General features: G+C 37.5%; 1 protein-coding gene across 2 annotated transcripts in view; it reads left to right on the top strand.

The window, feature by feature from the left end:
• The window catches only part of lrba (LPS responsive beige-like anchor protein), a 268,042-nt gene that overhangs the window by 83,586 nt on the left and 161,346 nt on the right, over positions 1 to 23,110 (top strand). For both annotated transcript variants that reach the window (XM_056265070.1, XM_056265069.1), the window contains exons 25-33: positions 855 to 1,035; positions 6,676 to 6,797; positions 8,006 to 8,113; positions 8,262 to 8,403; positions 8,526 to 8,871; positions 16,433 to 16,608; positions 21,211 to 21,289; positions 21,397 to 21,530; positions 22,841 to 22,902. In XM_056265070.1, the coding sequence (XP_056121045.1) occupies positions 855 to 1,035; positions 6,676 to 6,797; positions 8,006 to 8,113; positions 8,262 to 8,403; positions 8,526 to 8,871; positions 16,433 to 16,608; positions 21,211 to 21,289; positions 21,397 to 21,530; positions 22,841 to 22,902 (1,350 nt within the window). The remainder of the gene's footprint in view (positions 1 to 854; positions 1,036 to 6,675; positions 6,798 to 8,005; positions 8,114 to 8,261; positions 8,404 to 8,525; positions 8,872 to 16,432; positions 16,609 to 21,210; positions 21,290 to 21,396; positions 21,531 to 22,840; positions 22,903 to 23,110) is intronic.

Below are 23,110 nucleotides of genomic sequence, written 5' to 3'. Positions count from 1 at the left end.
TGTAGAAGTCAGCAGAAAGCACAGCAGAATTCTGCTGTGTTCCACCTGCCATTCATGAAATTCTGCATTCCCTGCCCTTTCTCTATTGCTTTATTTAATATTTGACTAATCTGAGTAACCTTTTCACACCATGACAAATATTCGGTGCAATAAACATTTTAATTTGAATGAATGGCTGTTAATGTGTCTGTTCAGACTATCTCAGACATTTGCATGCAGTCCATGTGACAGATTTAATTTTTTACAGAGGTGTTCTAATCTCTTCTATCGCACTGCAAAAAAGATGGACAACCAATAAGATTCACACTTTTGGTCACATGGGCAAATCCGCTGCTAAAAAAATCACGCTCATAAACTGTACTTAACAAACGGCTGTAAACATGTAAATACTGTTTGACTTTCCTTCTCTGTTTCAAGCAGCTGTCAGAAACAGAAAGTTGCACAGCGCTTTGTAGTCTGGAGTGACTGGGGTATTTCTGCTGTTTTTTATGCAATGGTAAACGGACAAATCACATGTGAAAATCTGACCTAATTTCTGCAGATTTTGCCTCACAATCAACATCAAAGTAAACGTCTGAGAGAACCATTAACGCATGGCGTGACACAGTGTACATACAAATGAACACAGATCTCTTTAGATAGAAGAGAGTGTGCTGACACTTCTTATTGTTTATCATTTATATTACTTTAATGATGGTGAGTAATTTGATTACAATAGCTGTAATTATGAAATGTAAAGGTGATGATAAAGGTGACCATCAGTGCATTATAGAGATCTGATTGAAGATAGTGCTGATGATGAAGGCTGCAGTTACAGAAATGATGATGATGATGATGGTTACACTGTCTTGCAGCATGAGTTGGAGAATATCGAGCCATCTCACGGTTTGGCTGTGGAGGCATCACTGATGTTCTTGCAGAGGCTGATCAGTCTCGTGGACGTGCTTATCTTCGCCAGTTCACTCAACTTCACTGAAATCGAAGCAGAGAAGAACATGTCTTCTGGAGGAATCCTAAGACAATGCCTACGTTTGGGTAAATCTCTTATTTCGGACTTTTTCTTTAGTGGTGTTTGCTAAAGCCAGAAGTATACTTCATTTGTCTGTGTTCTGCTCTAGCTCGCAGACAGTCTGTGTGACGTAATTTTCGTCATCAGCACAATCCACTGATGTCTGCACACATTGTCCACATTGTCTGCACGGACAGAAGCGCATGTACAAGTTATTTGAGCGCTTGAAAAGAAAGCTCCAATTGGTAGTGTGCACACGCCGTGTGTGTGCATCCCCACTCGCCGTCAATGGAGTATACTTTGAAATGCTTGCACATTAGGAGTGGAGACGGAGGAAACACAGAAAACAAAGTATATGTTTTATATTAAGGCTTATTAGCTATTGCACATAATTGTGGTTAGGGACTTGAACAATCAGTAAACTTTGCCATGTAACCCGCCCTGCACTGTTTGTTCTACAGACACATATTTGTTCAAGTTGTGTGGCTTGTTGTGGGGAGGTGTGCTATTACTTTTACAATTGGAGACAGTTGAACATGCCCCAAAGACTTAAATTGAAGGTGGGACCCGAGACATACATAGGTATATGTATAGGGACTTGAATCAGCAAGTAATCATAACATTCTGAAATATCAAATTCTATGTGTCTTTCTAGCTGTTTCTCATTTTCTCTACACTACTTTTCAAAAGTTTGGGGTCAGTAAGATTTATAAAGGAAAAAAACATACTTTTATTTAGCAAGGACACATGAAATTAATCAAAGGTGACAATTTATAATATTACAAAAATATCACAGTTTTCAACACTGATAATAAAAAGAAATGTTACTTGAACCAAATCAGCATATTATAAAAATTTCCGAAGGATCGTGTGACTCTAAAGACTGGAGTAATGGCTGCTGAAAATGTAGTTTTTAACTATAAAATAAATTACATTTTAAATGATATTAAAATATCTGATCTCTTTTCTTGTTCTGCTCACTCATGTTTGTTGTTCCTCCTTTTTCATCCCTCCAATATTTTGAAATAATGTCCTGCTTTTATTATTTAATTTCTCAACCTGTTCTCTTTCACGCTCTCAGCCCCTTTTCAGTTTTTTTTTTTCCTTTACTCTTCTCTTAAAATCACCCTCACTGGTTCATGGTAAATCGACTTGCGATTGATTTTAATAGAGTTTGATGTTAGTATGTTGATAAGCTAAACATCTGGAGCAGCTCACTAGGTTTTAGTGCACAGCCCTTTTTGCTCATTGAATTCTCTCTATTGGTTCATTTGGAGTAGAGGTAATAACGGTTTTTACCTTCCATCCCCACCCGTCTGTGTGAGTTCTCTGATAGTGTTATTATAAGCTCTCCACACTGCAGTGCTCTAAAATGGCCATTGACTCTAATGGCTGTTTAGTAGCCTGAGGCACCTCCTTCTTTATGTGTCTATGTATCACAAACTGTACTGCACCGTTATAGACCACATAACAGAAATCCAGCCGTTCAGATTGATTACATTATTCATATCTCTCTCTCTCTCTCTCTCTCTCTCTCTCTCTCTCTCTCTCTCTCTCTCTCTCTCTCTCTCTCTCTCTCTCTCTCTCTCTCTCTCTCTCTCTCTCTCTCTCTCTCTCTCTCTCTCTCTCTCTCTCTCTCTCTCTCTCTCTCTCTCACATCGGCTCTCTCTCCCATCTAACCCCGAAACCCACTGAACAAAATGGCCGGTGTCTTAAATCGACTCAACACTGTGCTGCAAAGGCAGGGTGGAGCTTCCTGATTGGTGGAGTGAGAGAGAAACCGAAGCCTGTTTTTAGGAGGGCTAAAGTATAAAATGAATATTTGATGAGGTCTGCCTGTGTGTAATCAGATTTGGGATCTGTAACAAGGTTTTGCCCGCCATCTCTCCTTCTATAGCTCTCTTTCTCTCTTTCGCTTGCTCTTTTGTTCAAATGACTAGAACGTTAATGGAAAAAGCTGGTTGGTTCCAGCGCTGGAATAATACCTTTAATCTAAGCGTTTTGGAGTTTACATTTGTCAGTTGTCAAGGTATGAGAGGACAGAGGGTTGAATAGAGTCATGCACAGTCACGCACACACATTGTGCAGTACAAACTCAAACTCATGTGCAGTACATTAAAACGAAAACACACGCATACACCATACTGATCTTACATATAGCATGCAATAAATCAAATTAAATGCAGTAAGAGGATTTTTCTGCACCATGGTGGTGGGAAGCCGGCCAAAATGATTAAACAGAATAGGCAATGTCATCTGTTTTGCAAACCTCTTACAGTTTAACGTGTTTTTCTTTTTTAACTCTACACGACTGTTATGTCTTGGAGAAGAATTATTAATATGTTTTGTTTTTGTATCATTGTTGGTTTATTTTTAGTGTTGCTTGTTAAGTAGGGATGCATGATGTATTGGTATCATATTAGTTACCAGCCAATATTAGAGATATTTTAATTTATCTGTATAAGTAAATATTGGTTATATATTGGCCAGTATTTAATATATAATTGTGCATGTTCATTTAGATTACCTTTGCCATTATCTTACACTCTTTGAAAACACTAATAAAAAAACACTAATTTAATAATTTAATAAGACTCTTAAAACCCTCTGGGGACCAGAGTGTTTTTGGGGCCCTTGGGATGTTTTGACATGCACTGACATTTGTGCTTTTTTCAGTTATTTATAAACATGTTAATGGCAAAGGTGTAAATTCACTCTATATAGCACAAACTTGGCATCCATGATATCTGAGCAACATGTATGTACATGTTTGTATTTTTAATAGAATAATGTTTATGCGTGGTTATTGAAAAAAATAAAAATAAAAGTTGCTGAAATAAGACCACAAAACACATATTGATTATTTATTCACAAGACTTTTGAAAATTGTATCACATAGCCTAGAATATTTGCTCCAAAACTATGTGAGAATCATCCTGACTACTCATTCAGATAAGTCAATAAAGTCTTTTACATTTTTAATGGCGTGTTTTGTTTGAGAAAGCTTTATGCAGGAGGCTTGATCTCTCATTAATATGTATGGCATTCCACACCTGAGAAAGACAAAGACCCTCCCATAATGGCCCTATTAGGTGCTATCAGGCCATATCATTACAGGAGCCTTGCACAAAGAATGAGGAGATTTAAAAAAGAATGGCTTTTAGATTGTTTGGATTTATATAAGGAAAATACAGGGTGCATACGTCTGGACACTTCTATCACACACCCTTCACCATATAGACATTATTTCAGTTCAAAGTTAGAGTTGGAAACATCTTGAAAAGAAAATTGTCTTTCTCCATAAATGTCTTAGTTTGATCATACATATTTCAAAGTTGAGGATTCATTATTTTGATATAGCTTGAACAAACACTATAACATCTTAGTTGATTAGTTTATTGACAAAACATAGGCCTACTATATATTTAACATATGAGCAGAAACTCCTAAAAAAGCTTATTTGATGTCTATTTTAGAGTAAAAACTTTATCCAAAACGAGAAATGTTGTCTGTTATTTAGTCTGTAACAGTGCGTATCTGTGCGTTCATTCATTCATTCATTCATTCACACACACACACACACACGATTCACATTTAACAGTATGCTATTTTTCCGTTTACAGACACTACGTTATTCTATATCGCGATTAGAACAAAGCACTTGCATAAAACACTTACTTCTCAGCTGAATCTGTTCATCCTCGCAGTGAAAATAAATCCAGTGGTAAGTGTCCCAGGATTGTTCCTCATATAGCCGCGCAAGACGACAGTAGATTAATCTGACTAAAAAATAATGTGTGTTTTCAGAGTTTATGGGCGTTAACGCGTCTCAATGTTTTGCTTCACATATTTGCGTTTGAATAGCGCGTGCTCTCCGTGGGCGTGTCACATTACCAGGGATAATCAGCTGAGAGAACGATAATGAGACGGGCTGACACGTCTCTCTTTTTATATAGATGACATAAACGGAGAATAATAATTTTAGTTTTGAATCGGATCATTTAAAAGTACAAACTCAAATGATTTAAAAGATATATTGCTTATGGCTGGGTGAATAGTTTTAGCTGAGTTGTGTTGAAGATTAGAGACGTGCTCCAGAAAAAAAGTTCACGGTGACCGAGAGGCAGAACGCACACCCTGTTTATTTTCTTTATTTTACAAAAGCACAATATTTTATTTCGATTGTATGTGGGCACATAAAAAAAGTAGACATTTAACAGATTATTTTCTCATATTTCTTAACTCTATATGAACAGAAATGATGGTAGTACTTTAAGTCTATTTTTCTGCTATGTGAAAAAAAACGAGCAAAACGCGCCCGCGCGTTTCTGGTCCCCAGAGGGTTAAATGTAATCTGTAATTAAAAATAAATATCTATTATTCATTATATATATATATTAGTGTTTTACTTCTAGTCTATTTAGACAAAATAGTTATAATAAAATTATACATTTTAATACCGGCAATTTATCAATTGTCATCCATACTTGAAAGTAATTATTGTTTATCGGTATATTAAATAATTTTAATATCGATGCATCTTTATTGCTAAGGGAAACATCACTTTTATGCTCCTATACGTTTTTGAACAAACCCCTCAATGTTTACTAGCATTCAAAAGTTTAGGGTTGTTACAGTTTTTGAAAGTTTCTTATGCTCACTTATGCATTTATTTGACCAAAAATACAGACAAAAGTTGTAATATTATGAAATATTATTACAATTTAAAATAACTGTTTCTATTTTAATTTGATATATTTTAAATGTAATTTATTACTGATGGCAAAGCAGAATTTTCAGCAGCCATTAATCCAGTCGTCAGTGTCATATGATCCTTCTGAAATCATTCTAACATGTTGATTACCTATGTTAAAAACAGTTATGCTGCTTAATATATATTTGTGAAAACTGTAATGCAATTTTTCAGGATTTCATGACAAATAGAAAGTTTGAAAAAGTAGCATTTATTTAAAATATTTTTTATTGTCACTTTTGATCAATTATTTGTGTCCTTGCTGAATCGAAGTTTTAATTTCTTAAGAAAAAAAAAAAGATCTTGCTGACCCAAACCTTTGAACACTAGTGTCGTTTATCTCATCCTACACCATTTGTGCTGCAGACATGCATGATACCTAAAATCATGCAGCTTGTTCAGGAGAGGTGTGCCATTACTTTTCTAAGCGATCAGATTTACGACGATTCTCCAGGTGGACGTTAAAACATCCCTTAGACTTGCACATTAAAGGAGGAACCCGAGCCATATCTAGCATCTAAAATATCATAGAGACGAGCTTTTTTGACTCTGACAGTAAGCAACCTTCTTTCAACCACCATGCGACTCCCTAGAAACCATCCAGAACACCCAAGCTACTACGTAGCAACACACAAAACACTGTTAGCTTCTTAGAAATATACATATTTCTTCGTTTACTTATGGCTCTAGTTTTCAGTTGTTCACTCATAAGGTGGTATTTTAAGGCCCTTTTCATTGTCATGCTATGACCTTCTTATATGTCATGTTTCTTTTAGTCTATATATATTTTAATTCTGGTACCCTTTCATCTCTATGAGGTTGCCTTTTTCCCTGTATTTCTACCTCTCAGTTGCCGCTCTCTCACAGTCTCTCTCTGTCTGTCCCTCTCTCATACACTCTTTCTCCATCTCAGTGTGTGCGATGGCTGTGAGAAACTGTCTGGAATGTCAGCAGCACACTCTGGGTAAGTCTGGTGCAGAGAGCAGCCGTGGACAGCAAAGCCTTCTGGGAGCCGGCAAGTCTATACCAGCACAGGCAAGTTCAACATCATGCCAAGGATACCTCTTTCTCTCTCTCTACTGTCCAGATGGTAATTTTAAATAGGTTTGATTCTTACAGTTCCAGTAAAAAAAAAAAAAAAAAAACTACACTCCACACTCACAGCTCATCTATTATTTAGAATCTTTCCAAAACTGTGGCATTAATTCCCCTGTGCATCAGCGCTGTCTAAATGTGGAACAACAAAACAAGACTCCCTATTTTTATAAAATCCAACTGATATAAAATATTAGAGCAGTGGGAAAATGTATTTGTGCTGAGCTGACAGTAGGGCTGGGTATCGAGTTTGATACTTTTTAGGCACCGACCGAATTACCTCGATACCATCGAGTATCAAACAAAATGTCTCGTCATTCGGTACCAAATTTCGATACCTGAGGGGTTAATCTTGTCAACGTCAGTGAAACACTAAGCATGCAGCATGGGCCATTCATTGACTATCATCACATCACAGAAGGTCTTGACGGCAACCCGTCAAAATAAAAGTTTGGTTTAACTTAAAGAAACTGCAATAGAAATATATTACTCTTGTACAGTATAATGTTATAATTTTAACAGTAAACCTCTGTTGTGTAGCACTTGTTTGCCAACAAATTAAAGAGCTTGTTTAATTTTAATAAAAGTTAAATTAATGTTTTATGCCTTCATTTGATTACCAGAAAATAAATAAATAAAATACACGCAAAAAAAAAAAAAAAAAAAAAAAAAAAACATTTCATAGGGCCCTATTATTGTATACAAATTAAAAAATTAAGTTGTTTTTATGAATTCAATTAATTAGATATGTTTTTCATTAAACCATTAAATCGGAATATAGAAAAAAATAAACAGAAAGCACATAACTGGGTAAAAATAAAATTTAAAAAAAAAAAAAAAAAAAAATGAAATTTTTGTTTAACCGCTAATAAATTGCTGTTAAATTGAACACGTTTCATGATTTAAATTAATTAAATATTAAACTAGGCATCTTGTAAAGTGTGCTTATCCTTAAGGTTAGCTGCATTAACAGTTTACAGTTAAGTTCTTGTTTTTTTCCCTCTTCACATTAATGTTACAGCATCTGCTATAACATTATCGTTTAGAAACCGGTATCGAAGTCATGGTATCGAACATTTTTTAACAATACCCAGCTCTAGCCGACAGACTGAATGAGACTGTGTGAACTGAGTTTGTGTGTGTTGCAGAGTCCTGTGGACATTGTGACTGGAGGGATGTCTCCTATCAGTGATTTAGACCGTCTTCTGCAGGACATGGACATCAATCGTCTCCGTGCTGTTGTGTTCAGAGACATAGTGAGTCTCTTCACTCAATACTTAAATTCAACATCTCTTCCATTCAGCTAATGCTTTAATGCTAATGCTTTCATGCATTGCTAGTTTAGCTAATTTATAAAGTATTCCAAATTAATTGTAAATTGTTTTGCTGTGTGCTGTGCTTTAGGAGGACAGTAAACAGGCTCAGTTCTTGGCCCTAGCAGTGGTCTACTTCATCTCTGTACTCATGGTATCCAAATATCGAGATATACTGGAGCCACACAATGACAAAAGAAACGCCCAGCGCTCACAGTCTATCAGGAGCACAGGTGACCACCTGAACCCACACACATCACTGCTGCAAGATTAAACCCAGAGAACCTACAGAACAGATGCACATGTATTCTGTGTTTTGAGGAGTGGACTAGTGTGTTTTTATTTTTTATTTCAGAGAGTGTTCAGTCTGATCTCGAGAACGGTTTGTCTCCTCATCGTCGAGACTCTAGCATTGAGGGTGAGAAGACTTCAGCCATCCCCAGTGATGCTGAGACACGAACCGGCCCGGACGCTGTATCTGAAGCCTTGTCTACTTTGTCCTCTGAAGTCAGGAGAGGCTCTGAGGTCACTAATAGAGACAGCAAAGGAAAAAACGTCAATGTCAAGGATATTTTGAGAAGTCTCGTTAGCTCACCCTCTGGCGACATCATGGTGGACCCCAGCCTTATACCGCCTGGGTTTCTGGCTGCAGTGGGTGATGCCTCCCGTGACCCGTCCGTCCAGTTCCACTCCTTTGACAGGTGAGTGGCTATCAGAATGAATGTTCACTGGCCAATCTGTGCACACTGATGTAAATGCTTTGCTATTGGCACAAAAGCTTCTACCCCTGTGTACTTTATTTTTTTATTTTATATCTTCTGTTCTTTGTCCACACATTTTGTTCTGTAAAAAAAAAAAAACTCTCAGAGTGTTTTCTCTTTTCTCTCAGAGTGTGCTATGGCAGCGTTCTGTGTGTATTTTATGATGGACACCCTCACAGAGTGTCTGACTTCTGCTGTGAAAGTGTGCCGTTTTACACACAAACAAACAGCCTTACAAGAGCAGAGCCCATCAAAACGGGCCTCAGGAGACGCATACACATCCACTTGTCCATTCCTCCACCAGTGGATTTGTGTCTATGTTAGGGCAGAAATGGTTATTGTTAAAAACAACAACAACAGAAACACTACAGTTATGCTACTGTTTGTCTCGTATCTAACAAGACTGAAAATATGAATATTAAATTTGCATTACGTGTAGTTTTAAAAACAGAATTGAATTTTATTCAGAACGTCTGTCTCTCTCACTCTCCCTTTTAATATCATGACTTTCAGTTCTCTCAACGGTTCTGTAACTTGTATTATATATAATATTTGAGCTAAATCTACAGTGAACATACAGCATGAGCAGTGTAGTCCGGTTTTCAAATTACCCAGCCATCTGTCCCGGAATAATTCAGTTCCTCATAATTCTCTTGCCTAACGAATTGTAAGGTGTTAATTTTTAGAGGAATTCTGAGTATACATCGCTGTTCATGGTTGGTACAAACTTTTTTTGGTGAAAAGTCAATTATCAACAAGGCTGAATTTATTTGATCAAAAATAGAGTAAAACAGATATATTATGAAATATGTTTTATAATTTACATTACTTTCTGTTTTAATATAATTTAATATATAATTTATTCTTGTGGTGACAAAGCTGGAAGACTGGCAAAGCCATTACTCCAGTCTTCAGTGTCACATGATACTTCAAAATCAGTCTAATATACTGATTTGCTGCTCAAGAAACATTTCTTATTATTATCAATGAACCGTAGATAACTGTTACTATCACTTTTCAATTTCAAAGTATTATTTTTTTTTTAAAGAATATCTTGCACCAACATTTTTCTTTCTTCCTTTGCATCTCTTGTCTGTTTTTTAAAGAGTTTAGTGTAACTGCTGCTCCATGGGGAGGGTGGGGTGCTTTGGGAAACCAGATCCATTGCTATGTGTTGGCGGACGTCTACAGTGTCTGGTTTTTATTTGCTGCATTGTCTGTGTGTAAGTCTGACATAACCAGAGAGGGTTTATTAAAAATAAAAGAAAAAGAAGGAGAGACTGAAGAAATAAAAAAGGGAGATTTTGCTTTTGTGTTGGAAATAGAAAGGAGTATGCCGCCATGCCATCTTCTTTCTGTTTACCTACTCTCTCACTTCTCTTCTCCTTTCTTTTCCTCTGGGCATCTGTGAGACATCCCTCTGATCTGGCCTTGTGTTTTATCTGAGGAATGCTCTGTCAGGTATCACAGCGCTGCTGGTATCAGGACAGGGATTATGCTGGCTCCCGCAGAGGATGAGCTCAAAGCTCCCAGCATTCACTGCTGCTCGCTTCTGCCACCACCTCTGAGAAATAAAGACATTTTGAAAGGACTTGGTCCTCCATCAGGTCTTTGGTCAAACCAAGTCCTGTTCACAACAACACAAATGTTTGGCACAAAACTTCAGTCTAATTTCTGAATGCGGTTTGTCTGTTCAGACCAACGGGCTGAATGAAAATGCAAATTCACTCTCTGACAGTAGGTGGTGAATATAGGCAAGCAGTTGTTGTTGACAATCCAAAAGTTGTATTTCTGCTTGCCACAGAGAAGAAAGTCAAACATTATTCACGTTTTCAAACAGCCATCCAGATTTTTGGATTTGCTATGGTGTTTATGGTTTATTGTACACTGTAAAAAAAAAAAAAACTCAATTCATTATAAATTTTTTTTTTAGCATGTTTTTTTTGTTTTACTTACTCCCAAAAGTTGAGGTAACTTAAAATATTGTCTATTCAAATAAATTGGACAAATAAATTGGAAAAACGCAGTAAATTAAGTTTACTTGACTAAAATAAAAAAACTGCTTTTTTAAACAGTTTTTTAAACGGTTTATGCAGGTTCCATATTCTCCCCCTGCTATTTACTGTCGCTTAGTCATAGTTTTATCTAACAGCAGCATCTCTGAACATGTGACCAAAAGTGTCAGTCTTATTGGTTGGTCAGTTCTATCGTAGTGCGATGGAAAATAAATTAGAAAACCTCTCTGTAAAAAGAAATTCTGTATTATTGACGGAATGTAAATGGATGCATTAACATCCATTGATTCAGATTAAATGTAGGTGCCAGGTTTGGGTTGATGTCTTTTATTTTGAAATTTTTACTTTCAGTTTGTTACGTCACTTGGTTTAGGACAGGTGTATATTACCTGTTAGTTTGCGTGTGGTTAGCATGTAGGAAGGGGGTGAGTAGCTGGGACGCTCACTTTCTGTTGACCGTTTTCATTTAATTTTTATTTTCATTTAATTGCTTTATGCTTACTTTACTGTCCTCATTCATCATGTTTCTGTCAGTTTCAATGTTGCAATAAACCACCGGATTCGCAGTGGAAACGCATGAACTTTATTCCCTCTACTCAGCCTCTTAGCGGTTACTGGCTGCCGCTATACCGAATTCTCCACTGAGTATTTGTTTTGGTGTGAACAAGCCTTTACTCATACTTTTTTTTAACACCAATTCAGTTAATAAATTTGGTCTAATTCGACACCTATGTTCCTTTTTCCATTCTTTTGCTTTTTTTCAACATCAGTATTTTAGATTCAAAATAATTTAAATTGATCTGAACGTACAGTATGTGTGTGTTTTAGGTGCTGTGGCTTGCTTGCAACTTTTTGCTAAGAATTCACTTTAAATAGTACTAAGATGAAAAATTACATTTACAGTTATTAAATCTGTGTGCATAATAAAATAATGATCAAAACGCTGCTTAAAATTATTTTAAATGTAGTATAATGTCACATAGGACATGTCAACTTCCCATTTTCCAGAGTGTTCAGTTTAGTTCATCTTTTAAAATTTCCCAAGGGCAATTGGGTTGCAGCATACAAGCATAAAACAATCCCATACAAACAATCCCAACATATTAAACACATAAGATGTTCACACACACAAAAAAAAGAAAATAATGAAAAGCCAGAGGGGAGGAGGTGAAACTCATGGTGCATGGGGTGAGAATCATCTAACAATATACTATAGGCTTTTCCCAACACCTGCCTTTGATCCAACTGGGCCATACTCATCTGCTTCTTCCCAATTATTTTACTCCAGAGTGGAAGGGAAAGTCTTATCTCCTCTTAGGATTCCCCCCAGCGGAGAGGTGCCGAATTATCTGGATGACTCCAGATCTGAGTCTGCTGTTCTCCAAGTCCATTTAGACACTTTCCCTCTTCAACGCACACACTCACTTGTCCTGTCCTCCATTCATTTTCGCTTCTCTCTCTTTTTACAGCTCTCTCTATATCATTTTGAGTCATGCTTTTTTTTTGTCTCATTTCATTGATATGACTATTTTGAGATGTTCGGGGCTCTTGTTTGGGACTCTTCCACCACACATATAATTCAAACCCAGAGCGATGAATTCTCCCGCTGTTCCCTTTACTGAAGTGTGATTAGTGTTGCTGCATTTAACTCCATTCATACTATGTACTGTACACAGAGCTTCACTGAAGTTATACTCTGTGCCGGCATGCATGCATGCTTGCTTAACAGAATGTATGTCGGAACACCCAGGGTGGTGTGATTGAATCCCTGGGGATTTACGAGTGTTATATATGGAAAAAATACAGGGTCTCCCAGATAAAACAGGACTGGGGTCAAGGGTAAAAGAGACGTTAAATTTATTTACTATCAACGGCATCCTGATTTCACCATACGTCTTTCTTACCCCGCTTTTGTTTTGACATGAAGTCTGCAAATATTTGCTGATAGGATCCAGAAACCAGTGAATGGTGTCATAATGACTTGTTGGACAAAATTTGATTTACACGTCACCAAATAAATATGGGCGGAGAAAGGGTTAGGATGTCACAGAGATAGCGAAATTACTGATGTTCTTGACAACAGTTTTTTTTTTTTTTCAACTATAAACATTTGATGAAAAATTAAGATAATTAAATATTTTAATTAAAACTTACACTTTCAAGGTAATCCAGTTATAACTAGATTGTCACCACATTGGATGTATAACTAACATGGTTATTTATTTATTTGTTTATTTATATTTGGCTAAGATATGCCATTTCAGTTATAGTAAAATGAATATGACAATGGAATACTGACAAAATGTAGAAGTCTTGTCTGTTTTTATCTATTACATGAAGCTGATATTTCTGGTATCATCTTTGTAGCCTAACCTCCAAAGATGACACCAAAGGAATTTTTTTTTTTTTTCTTTGTCGGTGTTACCGTAAGGCTTTTATTTGCCTTAACAATAAAACAACACAGTATTAAGCTTACAACCTGCAGTGCTAATTTAAAGCAGCATTTTATTTTATTTCTGCGTGAGGAAGCTGCTTGTTCAGCCCTTGTTGAACATCAGCACAAAATGTCGATTCATGTCCAGTAAGATCAGGTTCTCGCACACATTTCCTCACACCCAATCTCACATTCGTGCAGATTACGGGAAACATGCTGTTTACATGTCGTTTCCAAGAGTGTTGGTTAAAACTGCTAAATAATTCAGCATCTGGAATCCAAACTCTATGGACGCTGGTCAGCACTGGCCTCTCGTCTGGTGGTATACACCTGGCAGCTCTGATTAATTGACAGCAGTAGTGAGTTGGGGCTAAGTGTGGCTAATGGTGTGCTGAATAATTTAAAACCTGCGCCTTTGAGCAGATGGATCTGCAGCCGCTCACCCCCCCCCCCCCCCCCACCGTCAGCAGCCGTCCACCCCCACCATCCCACCAGCGGTCAGCGCTAAACATGCACTTGAGAGAGAACAGGAATGCGCTTTAATAGAGTTTTTGGAACAGTGAACTGTTGTACAGCAAATGCTGATGTCATGAGCATGATACCGCGAGCCTTCCAGTTTACAAATTCCTCTTTCGTTTTCTTGGACTGGCTATTTTCAAGTCAAGGAGACATTAGAAGTGTAGAAATGGTGTGAGAACTCTCATTCCTGTGCTTTAACTTCTAGGCAACTTCCAGCGGGACGTTTGAAGCAGTCTGTCCTAGACTGCTCTTATCTGATGCTAGCGTGCCTCCTCTGTCTGTAGCGTCTCTCTGGATGTGTTCTGGAGAGGAGCTGGTGACTGCGTAGCATTACCCCTTCTGTCAGCACTGATAAACTGAACACTAGCCGCTGTGAAAGGCCAGAGCACTGTCAGGGCTTTCAGCTGATATGAACCATTTTCATTTTTACCTCTTGACAATGTAGAGAGCAACAGAGAGCCGTGACATCATTATGAAAGCTTTTAAATACTGATGCGTTCTTTGTATTATAAATTAGTGTTACCGTGGTTACTTAAGTTTCCACCCTGGTTTACATCAACATGCATTCTTTTCTTTAATGAGACTTTTCATTTTTTAACTAAATAATTTGTCAGAGGAGGTACAGTAGTTAAATCTTTGGACACATCTATTATTTATGATTACTTTAACATTTTTGAATAATTGTGAATCATCAAAACGACATGTGTTATATCACAAATGACAAACAAATCAAAACCATTTCATATTTTAGCCTAGAGACACTCTCTCAACCAGCCTCATGTGAAGAAACCTGGGTCGTATAGGCCCATCTAATGTCTTGAAGGTTCCTATGTATGCTAGTTACTTGTTGGCTGATTTCCTTCACTCTCTTACCCACATAAAACAATACATGCATTTAAAAAAATAACCGGTAAATATTTTTTTGACTTACGAATTCCCAATGTCAAATCCAAAATAAATGACTGAATTGTGAACACACAATGTTTGCAATTGCGCACCTAAAAAAATGTTGTTGTTTTTTTCACGCTTCTCTTGTAATGCATTCTAATTTGTTTGCTATTACGTCCTTGATACTTGCATTGTTTGGATGTGTGCGTATGTTGTGCATAGCTAAAACATTACAAGACAATCTAGTATGCAATAGGGCAACAACCGTATATGTCCAAGTAAACAACTTTGTTAATTTAAAAATCATGTCCAGCCAATTGGTAAACGGCAGGATGAGGAGCACGATAGATATCCTTATAGATAGATAGCCACGATAGCCTTCCGATAGAATCACTTCACCTGCAAAAGAGGCATAAATTTAGACCCGAATGGAAATGGAAATGTCCATAACTAAGATACCAGAATGCTTGCTCCCACTATGTACGTTTGGGACGAAAGAACGCTTTCCAATAACAAATTCCATGACTGCCCCTTGTTGTTTTGGAAAGCATGGAAAAGCAATTATAATAAATGAGCTTCTATGTTACATTTGACTTTTTTTTTTGTTATTATTAAATCACATATACAGTACTATGCATAGTTCAAAACAACTCAATGTCTGAATATTTTTCGCAATTGCACACCTAATAAATAGGGTTTCTGGCTGCACTTTTTTCACGTTTCTCTTGTAACATGCTCTAATATCTCAGTGGAAACTCCGGTCCATATGAGAATCATATCAAAATATAACTGAATATTATACATGTCTAGAAAACTAATTTCAAGCATTTAAGGATAAATAATAGTCAGTCAAGTGTGTCCAAATGTTTGACTGGGGCTGTGTGCACACACCACAACTTTTAGGATGAACCTGTAGTTTGTATTATTTTAACCTGTATTATTCAGTCTTCACCTAACCGCAAATCAACTTGTTTATGGGATCATCACAAGATATGACACTGTACTTCGACAAGCAGTTGCTACTAGAACATAACACACCGCCAACTTTAATCAATCACAAAGTTTAGAGCTCTGAGTGACAGGAGCTGGGAGGCCATTGATTGGTCGGAAGATAGATGCTGCCATTATGGAATATTCTATGTCAGGGAAACAGGGCTCTAATTACACTAACACGGTAAATGGGCTTCTTGTGTTGTGTGAGCTGGGCGGCTTTTTATACTAAATCACATTATGTGCGGCATATTTAGCCGACATCATCAGTCTCATCGTTACAGGGCCGGCGATGGAACGAGCTAATGGTTTTTTGACTGAGTACTTGATTCCCTTGCTCTGTGTATTTACCAGAGCAGAGTCTATTTTCCACTGCTGTTTGTGAGACATTAAAAAAGACTAATCTAAGGATCAAATTCTTTAAAACTATTCCATTCTACCCACAAAAAATAATTTTAAAATAATATATACATTACTGTTCAAAAGTTAGAGGTTGTTAACATTTTTTTTTTACTGTTTTTGAAAGAAGTCTTTAATGCTCACCAAGGCGGCATTTATTTGATTATTTTATTGACAGTAAAGGATTTTTTGGTGTATAGAAAGTTCAAAAGAACAGCATTTATTTGAAATGGCAATCTTTTGTCTTCTTTCACAGGAGTGTTGTTGTTGCACCCAAGAAAGCGGGCGGGGCTCCCTCACCAGGAATGAGCACAGTCTCCACAGCCGCATCCGTCCCATCAGCCACTGCTGCATCCTCAGGTGGAACTCCAGTCGACAGTGTGTCGGTGGTGTCCGCAGGAGATACTGTTCAAAGCACAGAGTCCGCCCCAGGTGAGTTGGGACGTCTTCATGAATGATCATGTCTACACTGTTACCTACACATTACCCAAGTGCTGTTTCCTCAGTTATAGAAATTCATATCTCAATCCCAGTATAAGATATTAATATGAATCAGTCCTGTGTTCTGTCCTTTACAATCACTGTACTGTATATTACAATTAATCAGACCTGAGATTATAACCCAACTACTAATTTAGTCGTTTTAACGATTTAAAGATTTAAAACCAGATTTTCTTTTTTCTTTTTTTGGATGGTTTTGTGATATCTGGAAAGTTTCTAGAGCAATACAAATCCTCTATAAATATAAATATAAATATAAATATACACTACAGTTCAAGAGAAGTCTTATGCTCACCAAGCATTTATTTCATCAAAATACAGTAAAACCGGTAATATTGTGAAATATTGTTGTTACAATTTAAAATAACTGTTTTAATTGGTAACCCTTCATAATAAGGTTCAATTTGTTATCATTAGTTAACATGAAGTAAGAATGAAAAATGCTTTTACATTTTTTTTTATTAATCTTAGCTGATGATAATTTCAACATTTACTAATACAGTACATTGTTAAAATCAAAAGTTGTATCTGTTCATATTATTTCATGGACCTGAGCTAACATGGACTAACAACAAACAGTTATATTTTTATTAACTAAAGCTAACAAAGATTAATAAATGTATTGCTCATTGTTAGTTAATGCATTGAATGATTTAAAAAAAACAGCCCTCACAGATTTAGTTAAACCAACTTAAGGTCATCTGAAGTGGTCTTCACAATTTAAAATCCTGATACATTGTCCAAATCATGTTTTTCAGTAAATCTAATCATATCAACAAATTTGTGGGATGATTAGAGGTTGGATTTGAATTGTAGTCAATGTCATCACCTCTGTCTAAAACCATTGCATCTATGTCCTTTCTAATATAGTGAAATCAACATCTGCATGCACACATGATCCTTTGTGCATGAAGGGATTGTTTTTAGCTCCCTTTTGCTTTTCTTGTCTTTGAACTAGTGTACTCATGGGTCTATATCTCATGCTTGAGGTTGTAAGCTTGTCTGTGTCTTTATGGTTCTCATGTGTATGTGTGTGCGAGGATAGGGGCAGGTCCCAGCTGAATAGTGATAAGCTAATTTTCTCCGGGCTGTTTGAAGTGGCTACTTCATCTCCGCACAAGCACATGTTGGTGCTTAAAGAGCCGCTGTCCCCACAGCCAGAAACATTCCACGATGCTGCCTGTCATCCTGCTAGAGTTATCCCTGCCCTGAGACCCCACGTGTGTGTGTGTGTGTGTGTGTGTGTGTGTGTGTGTGTGTGTGTGTGTGTGTGTGTGTGTGTAGAGATATTAGTGCATGCAGATTTATTGTGGTGTGATATCCTGTGAGAGAAAGGGTGATCGTGCCAAGACCTTTACTAGCCCAAAATGTGACAGTTGCAGGGCAAGATTAAATTTATTGACATATAATTACTCGTACACTAATCACAGCCACACACAGGGCTAATGAATTTATGGGCTGTTTTATCAGGGGGAGTGTAAGAGCTGCTCTAATGCTTATTTTACATGAATGCTAACCAAAGCAGAGCAATCATTCAGCTAAAGCTCATTTCACATGGTTTCAGGGCTTCAACGCACATCTTCACTCTTGTCCTTTATATGACTGTGTAGATAGCTTCAGGAAAGGGGACTTTTACTAGGTTGTTAGTTGGGCTGGACAATATGAAAATTGTCAGTACATTCACAATGATTTTGCTTAAGTTGTTCTATAAAGTTGCTATATAAAGTGTTTTTGCTATATAAACTTCAGTAGCCTAAATGGTATTAGATGTTTGCTGAGCTTATTTCTAAGGTCATGATCATAGACTGTAAAAAATATGGACAAAGCGTCTGTGACGTCACCCAGAGACTTTCTGAAGAATGGTTTTGAGGCCGTTTATGGGGGGTATGGGCGGCGCCATCTTTTGAAAATCTTGGGAAATCCTAACCCCGCCCACCTTCTGGCCAATCCATATATGGGTAAAAGGGCGGGCTTTGTGTGAGACTGAGCCGGCCGGTGGACGCGCCTCTTCAACCAAGCAGCCTCAGCTATCTGTAACGTTACAAGATCGACTGGCGGCAGACTAGGGCTAGGCTACTTTTTACAGCCAGTATCATTCTTATGTTGAAACTCCTTTTCCTCGATTTACTGAAGCCTATATGTAAAATGCATTTGCAGCTGCATAGCTCGCTCATAGACTGTGCTGCGGCACCTGCACATCCAATGGCGCGGGCGCCTCTGACGTGCGACCAACTAACTTAGCTCGCAGATCAGTCTATTCTTATGTTACATTTATACATTTGGCAGACGCATTTACAGTGTTTCAAACGTCAGTTATAACCATAGGTAAAGTACCTCGGACGCTAACTTATCTGAGGCGATTTAATGCTAACTGTTGCAGTGTCACTGCCCACAAACATTGATGCTAAATAGTGCCAACTATGTGAAATAGTAGTGTAATGTCACTTACCGGAAAAAAAGGAGCGAAGTACTCCTAGTCCAACAGTCTCAGTAAGTGCAGTTTATAGCAGAGCAACCCATGTTATGTACGATATTTCAATACAAATGTTCAGAAAGGATACAGAGGTGATATGATGTGTTGTGTCAGATCATGGCCGAGACGTCAAATTTCCAGTAGCACCTCAATGCAGTACATAAGATCCACGGGGAGGAGTCGGATCAAGATCCAAGGGGTGGAGATGGGTAGGATTAAGGGTGGGTTTAGGGATTAGGGGTGTGTTTAGGGATCAGGGGGTGGAGATGGGTAGGTTTAGGTAAGGTGGGAGGAGTTGGATCTGGATCCGACTCCTCCCCGTGGATTTCATGTTCTGCAGTGAGGACCATCTCCAAATTTCAGGAATTCCACTCGACGCAGCCCGTTATCAGCTGTCAATCAAGCTGTCAATCAAAGTTAACCACGCCCTTATTTGTCATACATTTTATATCTAAATACGATCTCTAAACTAACGAGTTAGAAAAAAATTCACCCCCCTCACAGTTGTCAGGCACTCAGAACCTATCGAAAAATACAATAAAAGTCCATGGGACCAACCTGTAAAAACATGAATTTATTAATGCTGTGAAAACGGACATTTTAACATGGGGGTCTATGGATATTTGCTCCCTTTTGGGACCTCCCTATAGCGGATTTTCGATGTATTGCAGTTTTTCGCACTTCCGGGTAGGCTTCATTTTTTCAGATTAGAATGTTGCCGCTTGGTCATGATTCATGATTCAACTCTGATTGATCTCATTTGAACTCTGATATCATGTGCATTATCACTCAGAAAATGTTAAATTTAAATACCCTTCAAAAGGTTTTTATTTTATTTATTTTTTAAGAAGTCTCAGACTCGTCAAAGTTGCATTTATCTGATTCCCGTATTCCCGTAATGGGAAAGCTGAATTTTCAGCAGCCTTAACTTCAATCTTCAGTGTCACATGATCTTTCAAAAAACCATTCTAATGGAGATTTGGTGCTCAATAAACATTTTTAATTGTTATCAATGTTGTTTTTGCTGCTTAATACTTTTGCAGAAACCTTTATACATTTCCCCCCCAGATTCCTTGATGAGTAGAAAGTTCAAAAGAACAGGATTTAACTGAAATAGTAATTTTTTGTAACATTATAAATGTTGCTTTTGATCAATGTAATGCATTCTTGTTGTTATTGTGTGCTTTAAAAAAAAGAAACTTTAGATTTACTTTTATTCTTAGATTTTACTGTATTTCTACTGCAATTGGCTAAAGTAGCATATAGTATATAATAATAATAATAATAATAAATAAATGTCAAAACGATTATCTGTCTGTCATATCACCCAGCTTTAAAGGTCCCGTTCTTCATGTTTTTTTTTTAGCTTTGATTGTGTTTACAGTGTGCAATATAACATGTGTTCATGTTTCGCGTGTAAAAAAACACAGTATTTTTCACACAATTTACTTATCTGTATACCGCTGTTTTCACTGTCCAAAAAACGGCCCGATGACTTCCTTGTTCTATGAAGTCCCTCCTTCAGAAATACGTAACGAGTTCTGTTTGTGCCAGCGGTTCCTGTGTTGTGATTCGACAGCAGCTTATCGCACGTTGCCCGGAAAGGTCACGCCTCTTACCATAAATTGGAGATGCATGCGCAGCTGAAGTGCTTCTCCGTGGGAGCGCAACAAGACCACGCCCCCTTTTTTGTGTATTCCCGTGGGCGGAGATTAGTCAAAAAACTGTTCTAGTTATGTCATTAAAAAAGGAAGTAGAGGGATGTAGTCCAAACCGGCCGTTCGCTCTATGCTTTGAAAGGGAACTTCTGTTAAATAAAATATCTCGCTAGGCATTGAACTTTGAGCTTTATAATTTTACAGGTATTATTTATGCTCTAACAGCAACATTACACACTAACTAAAGTTTGAAAAATGCAATCGCAAAGAACGGGACCTTTAATCTGTAGAATTAGTGAAGATTTATTCATGGAAGATGTGCTTGTCTAGCTTATTGGATCCCTGTATTGTTTAGTGTGTATGTATTTGTAATGAGTATTTTACTGGCTGTACTCTCTGCAGGAGGAACCTCCACGAGCTCCAACCTGCCATCTGTCCCTGCCTTACCCCCAGTGACCCAGAGCTCCGCCCCCAGCATGAGGTCTTTTTTTTTCCGTTTTTCTCCAGAAATACATATTTGATTTGATATTTCTCTGGTATTTCACAGTCTGTTCACTTTTTTAAAGTGTGTTTGTGTATGTGTTTTAGCATCTCAGAGAGATTGGAACATGCTCTGGAGAAGGCAGCTCCTTTACTCCGAGAGATTTTTGTGGATTTCGCACCGTTCCTCTCTCGCACACTGCTGGGCAGTCACGGACAGGAGCTACTCATCGAGGGCACCAGTGAGCTACTCTTCTGCTCTTATTACTGATATTTGCAGAATATTTCACACAAATGCATCTCAAAGTTGTATTAATAGTTTCAGTACCACTAAAGGCCTGCACTCTTGTTACGGTTTGAAGTGAGGTTCACAACACCACATACAAACACAGAGAGATCTCATCACTCCCAATATATTAAAACAACACCTACCTCTCTCACCTCTAACCAAATTTAAGCTGTAAATGGGGGCTGAAAGTATCTTTTAACTCACTGATTATAATAGCAGTGTTCATTTATAGAGCACAGGGTCAGAGGTCAGCACACTCATACGATGTGTTTGGACTGTCCACTGCCACCCAGAGAAATGAAATGCTGATTAATAGCTGTAGGGTGACTTTAGAGAGCCAATTCAAACAAAAATGCTTCCTTCCTTCCTCTTCCTCCAGCTTCCTGTTTGTTCTCACCTTTAGCTTTCATGTTAAATCTCTCTTTCTCGTGTATGTAGTTCTTTAAAGCTGTATTTCAGATCAATAGAACATATGCTCACCATATTTAGTCTCATGTAATACAAGCTCAAACGTGTATTAGTTTACAGTAGCATCATGTAGGTTCATTAAGTTCATCAATACTCTTTGACCCCGCAAGATGGTGCAGAATTAGGCCACTCACAAATGTTCATGTCAGCAAAATAGTCACTGGTGAGAAGAATTAAATATTTTTATTGGCAAAAAAATAAATAAAACATTTCCCGTAATAGTACTTGATTAGAAATTAGAAATCATATAGAACTGAATAATTTTTTTTTTAAATTATTAGCAGTCTTTTTACAGTGGCATGCAATTATCACTATATTCTTGATTATTATCTTGGTCAGTTGCAGTATTTAGCCATCAAATATTTCTGAATAATAACCATTGCCCATGGCAGCAGTGTATAACTAACCACTCATCTTAGAAACTTGTATTCTGTCCCTCCTTCAATATCCATGCGTTTATTTGTAGTTGATTAATAAGCTTACTGTACTGATTAATAAGGATACTGTACCATTAGATAGTCGTCATCCTCCTGTGTCAGGGTTGAGGTCACCCTGTTGTGGTTTATTTTGTGATAATGACTGGCTGACGTTATTCCACACTCAGCACTCAAGTCTAAAATATACTGAAACCTACTGTATAAGAAAAATACATCTCTGGCTATAATACTAAAATTACTGAGACCACAGGAGGACTGCTATGGGATCAATAAAACATATTTGTTCCAAAATATTCAACATTAATGGTTAAAAGTTTTGCCTACTGAAACTAAAAAATGAAATGTTTTTTTTTTGCAGGTCTTGTGTGTATGAAGTCCAGCAGTTCTGTGGTTGAACTGGTCATGCTGCTGTGTTCCCAGGTAAGTCATTCCACCATCTCTCCTCAAGGTTTTTCCACCTTCCCCTCTCTGTCTTTCTCTTTACTGTTAATAAATGCATCGTTGCAGTGTTATCTTCACACTGCCAGCCCGAATCCTGTCTTACTAAGCTCTCAGTATAGACAAAAGTCCAGAAAAATGGCCACAGTGCCCTTCTTAATGCTGTTGATGTGAGTTCAAAGGTCAGGGG

This window comes from Rhinichthys klamathensis, unplaced genomic scaffold (genome assembly GCF_029890125.1).
Source record: "Rhinichthys klamathensis goyatoka isolate OS25496 unplaced genomic scaffold, OSU_Roscu_1.1 h1tg000229l_1, whole genome shotgun sequence".
Lineage (NCBI taxonomy): Eukaryota > Metazoa > Chordata > Actinopteri > Cypriniformes > Leuciscidae > Rhinichthys > Rhinichthys klamathensis.
The sequence above is the reverse complement of the archived record's forward strand: the minus strand, read 5'-3'. Positions and strand labels throughout refer to the sequence as shown.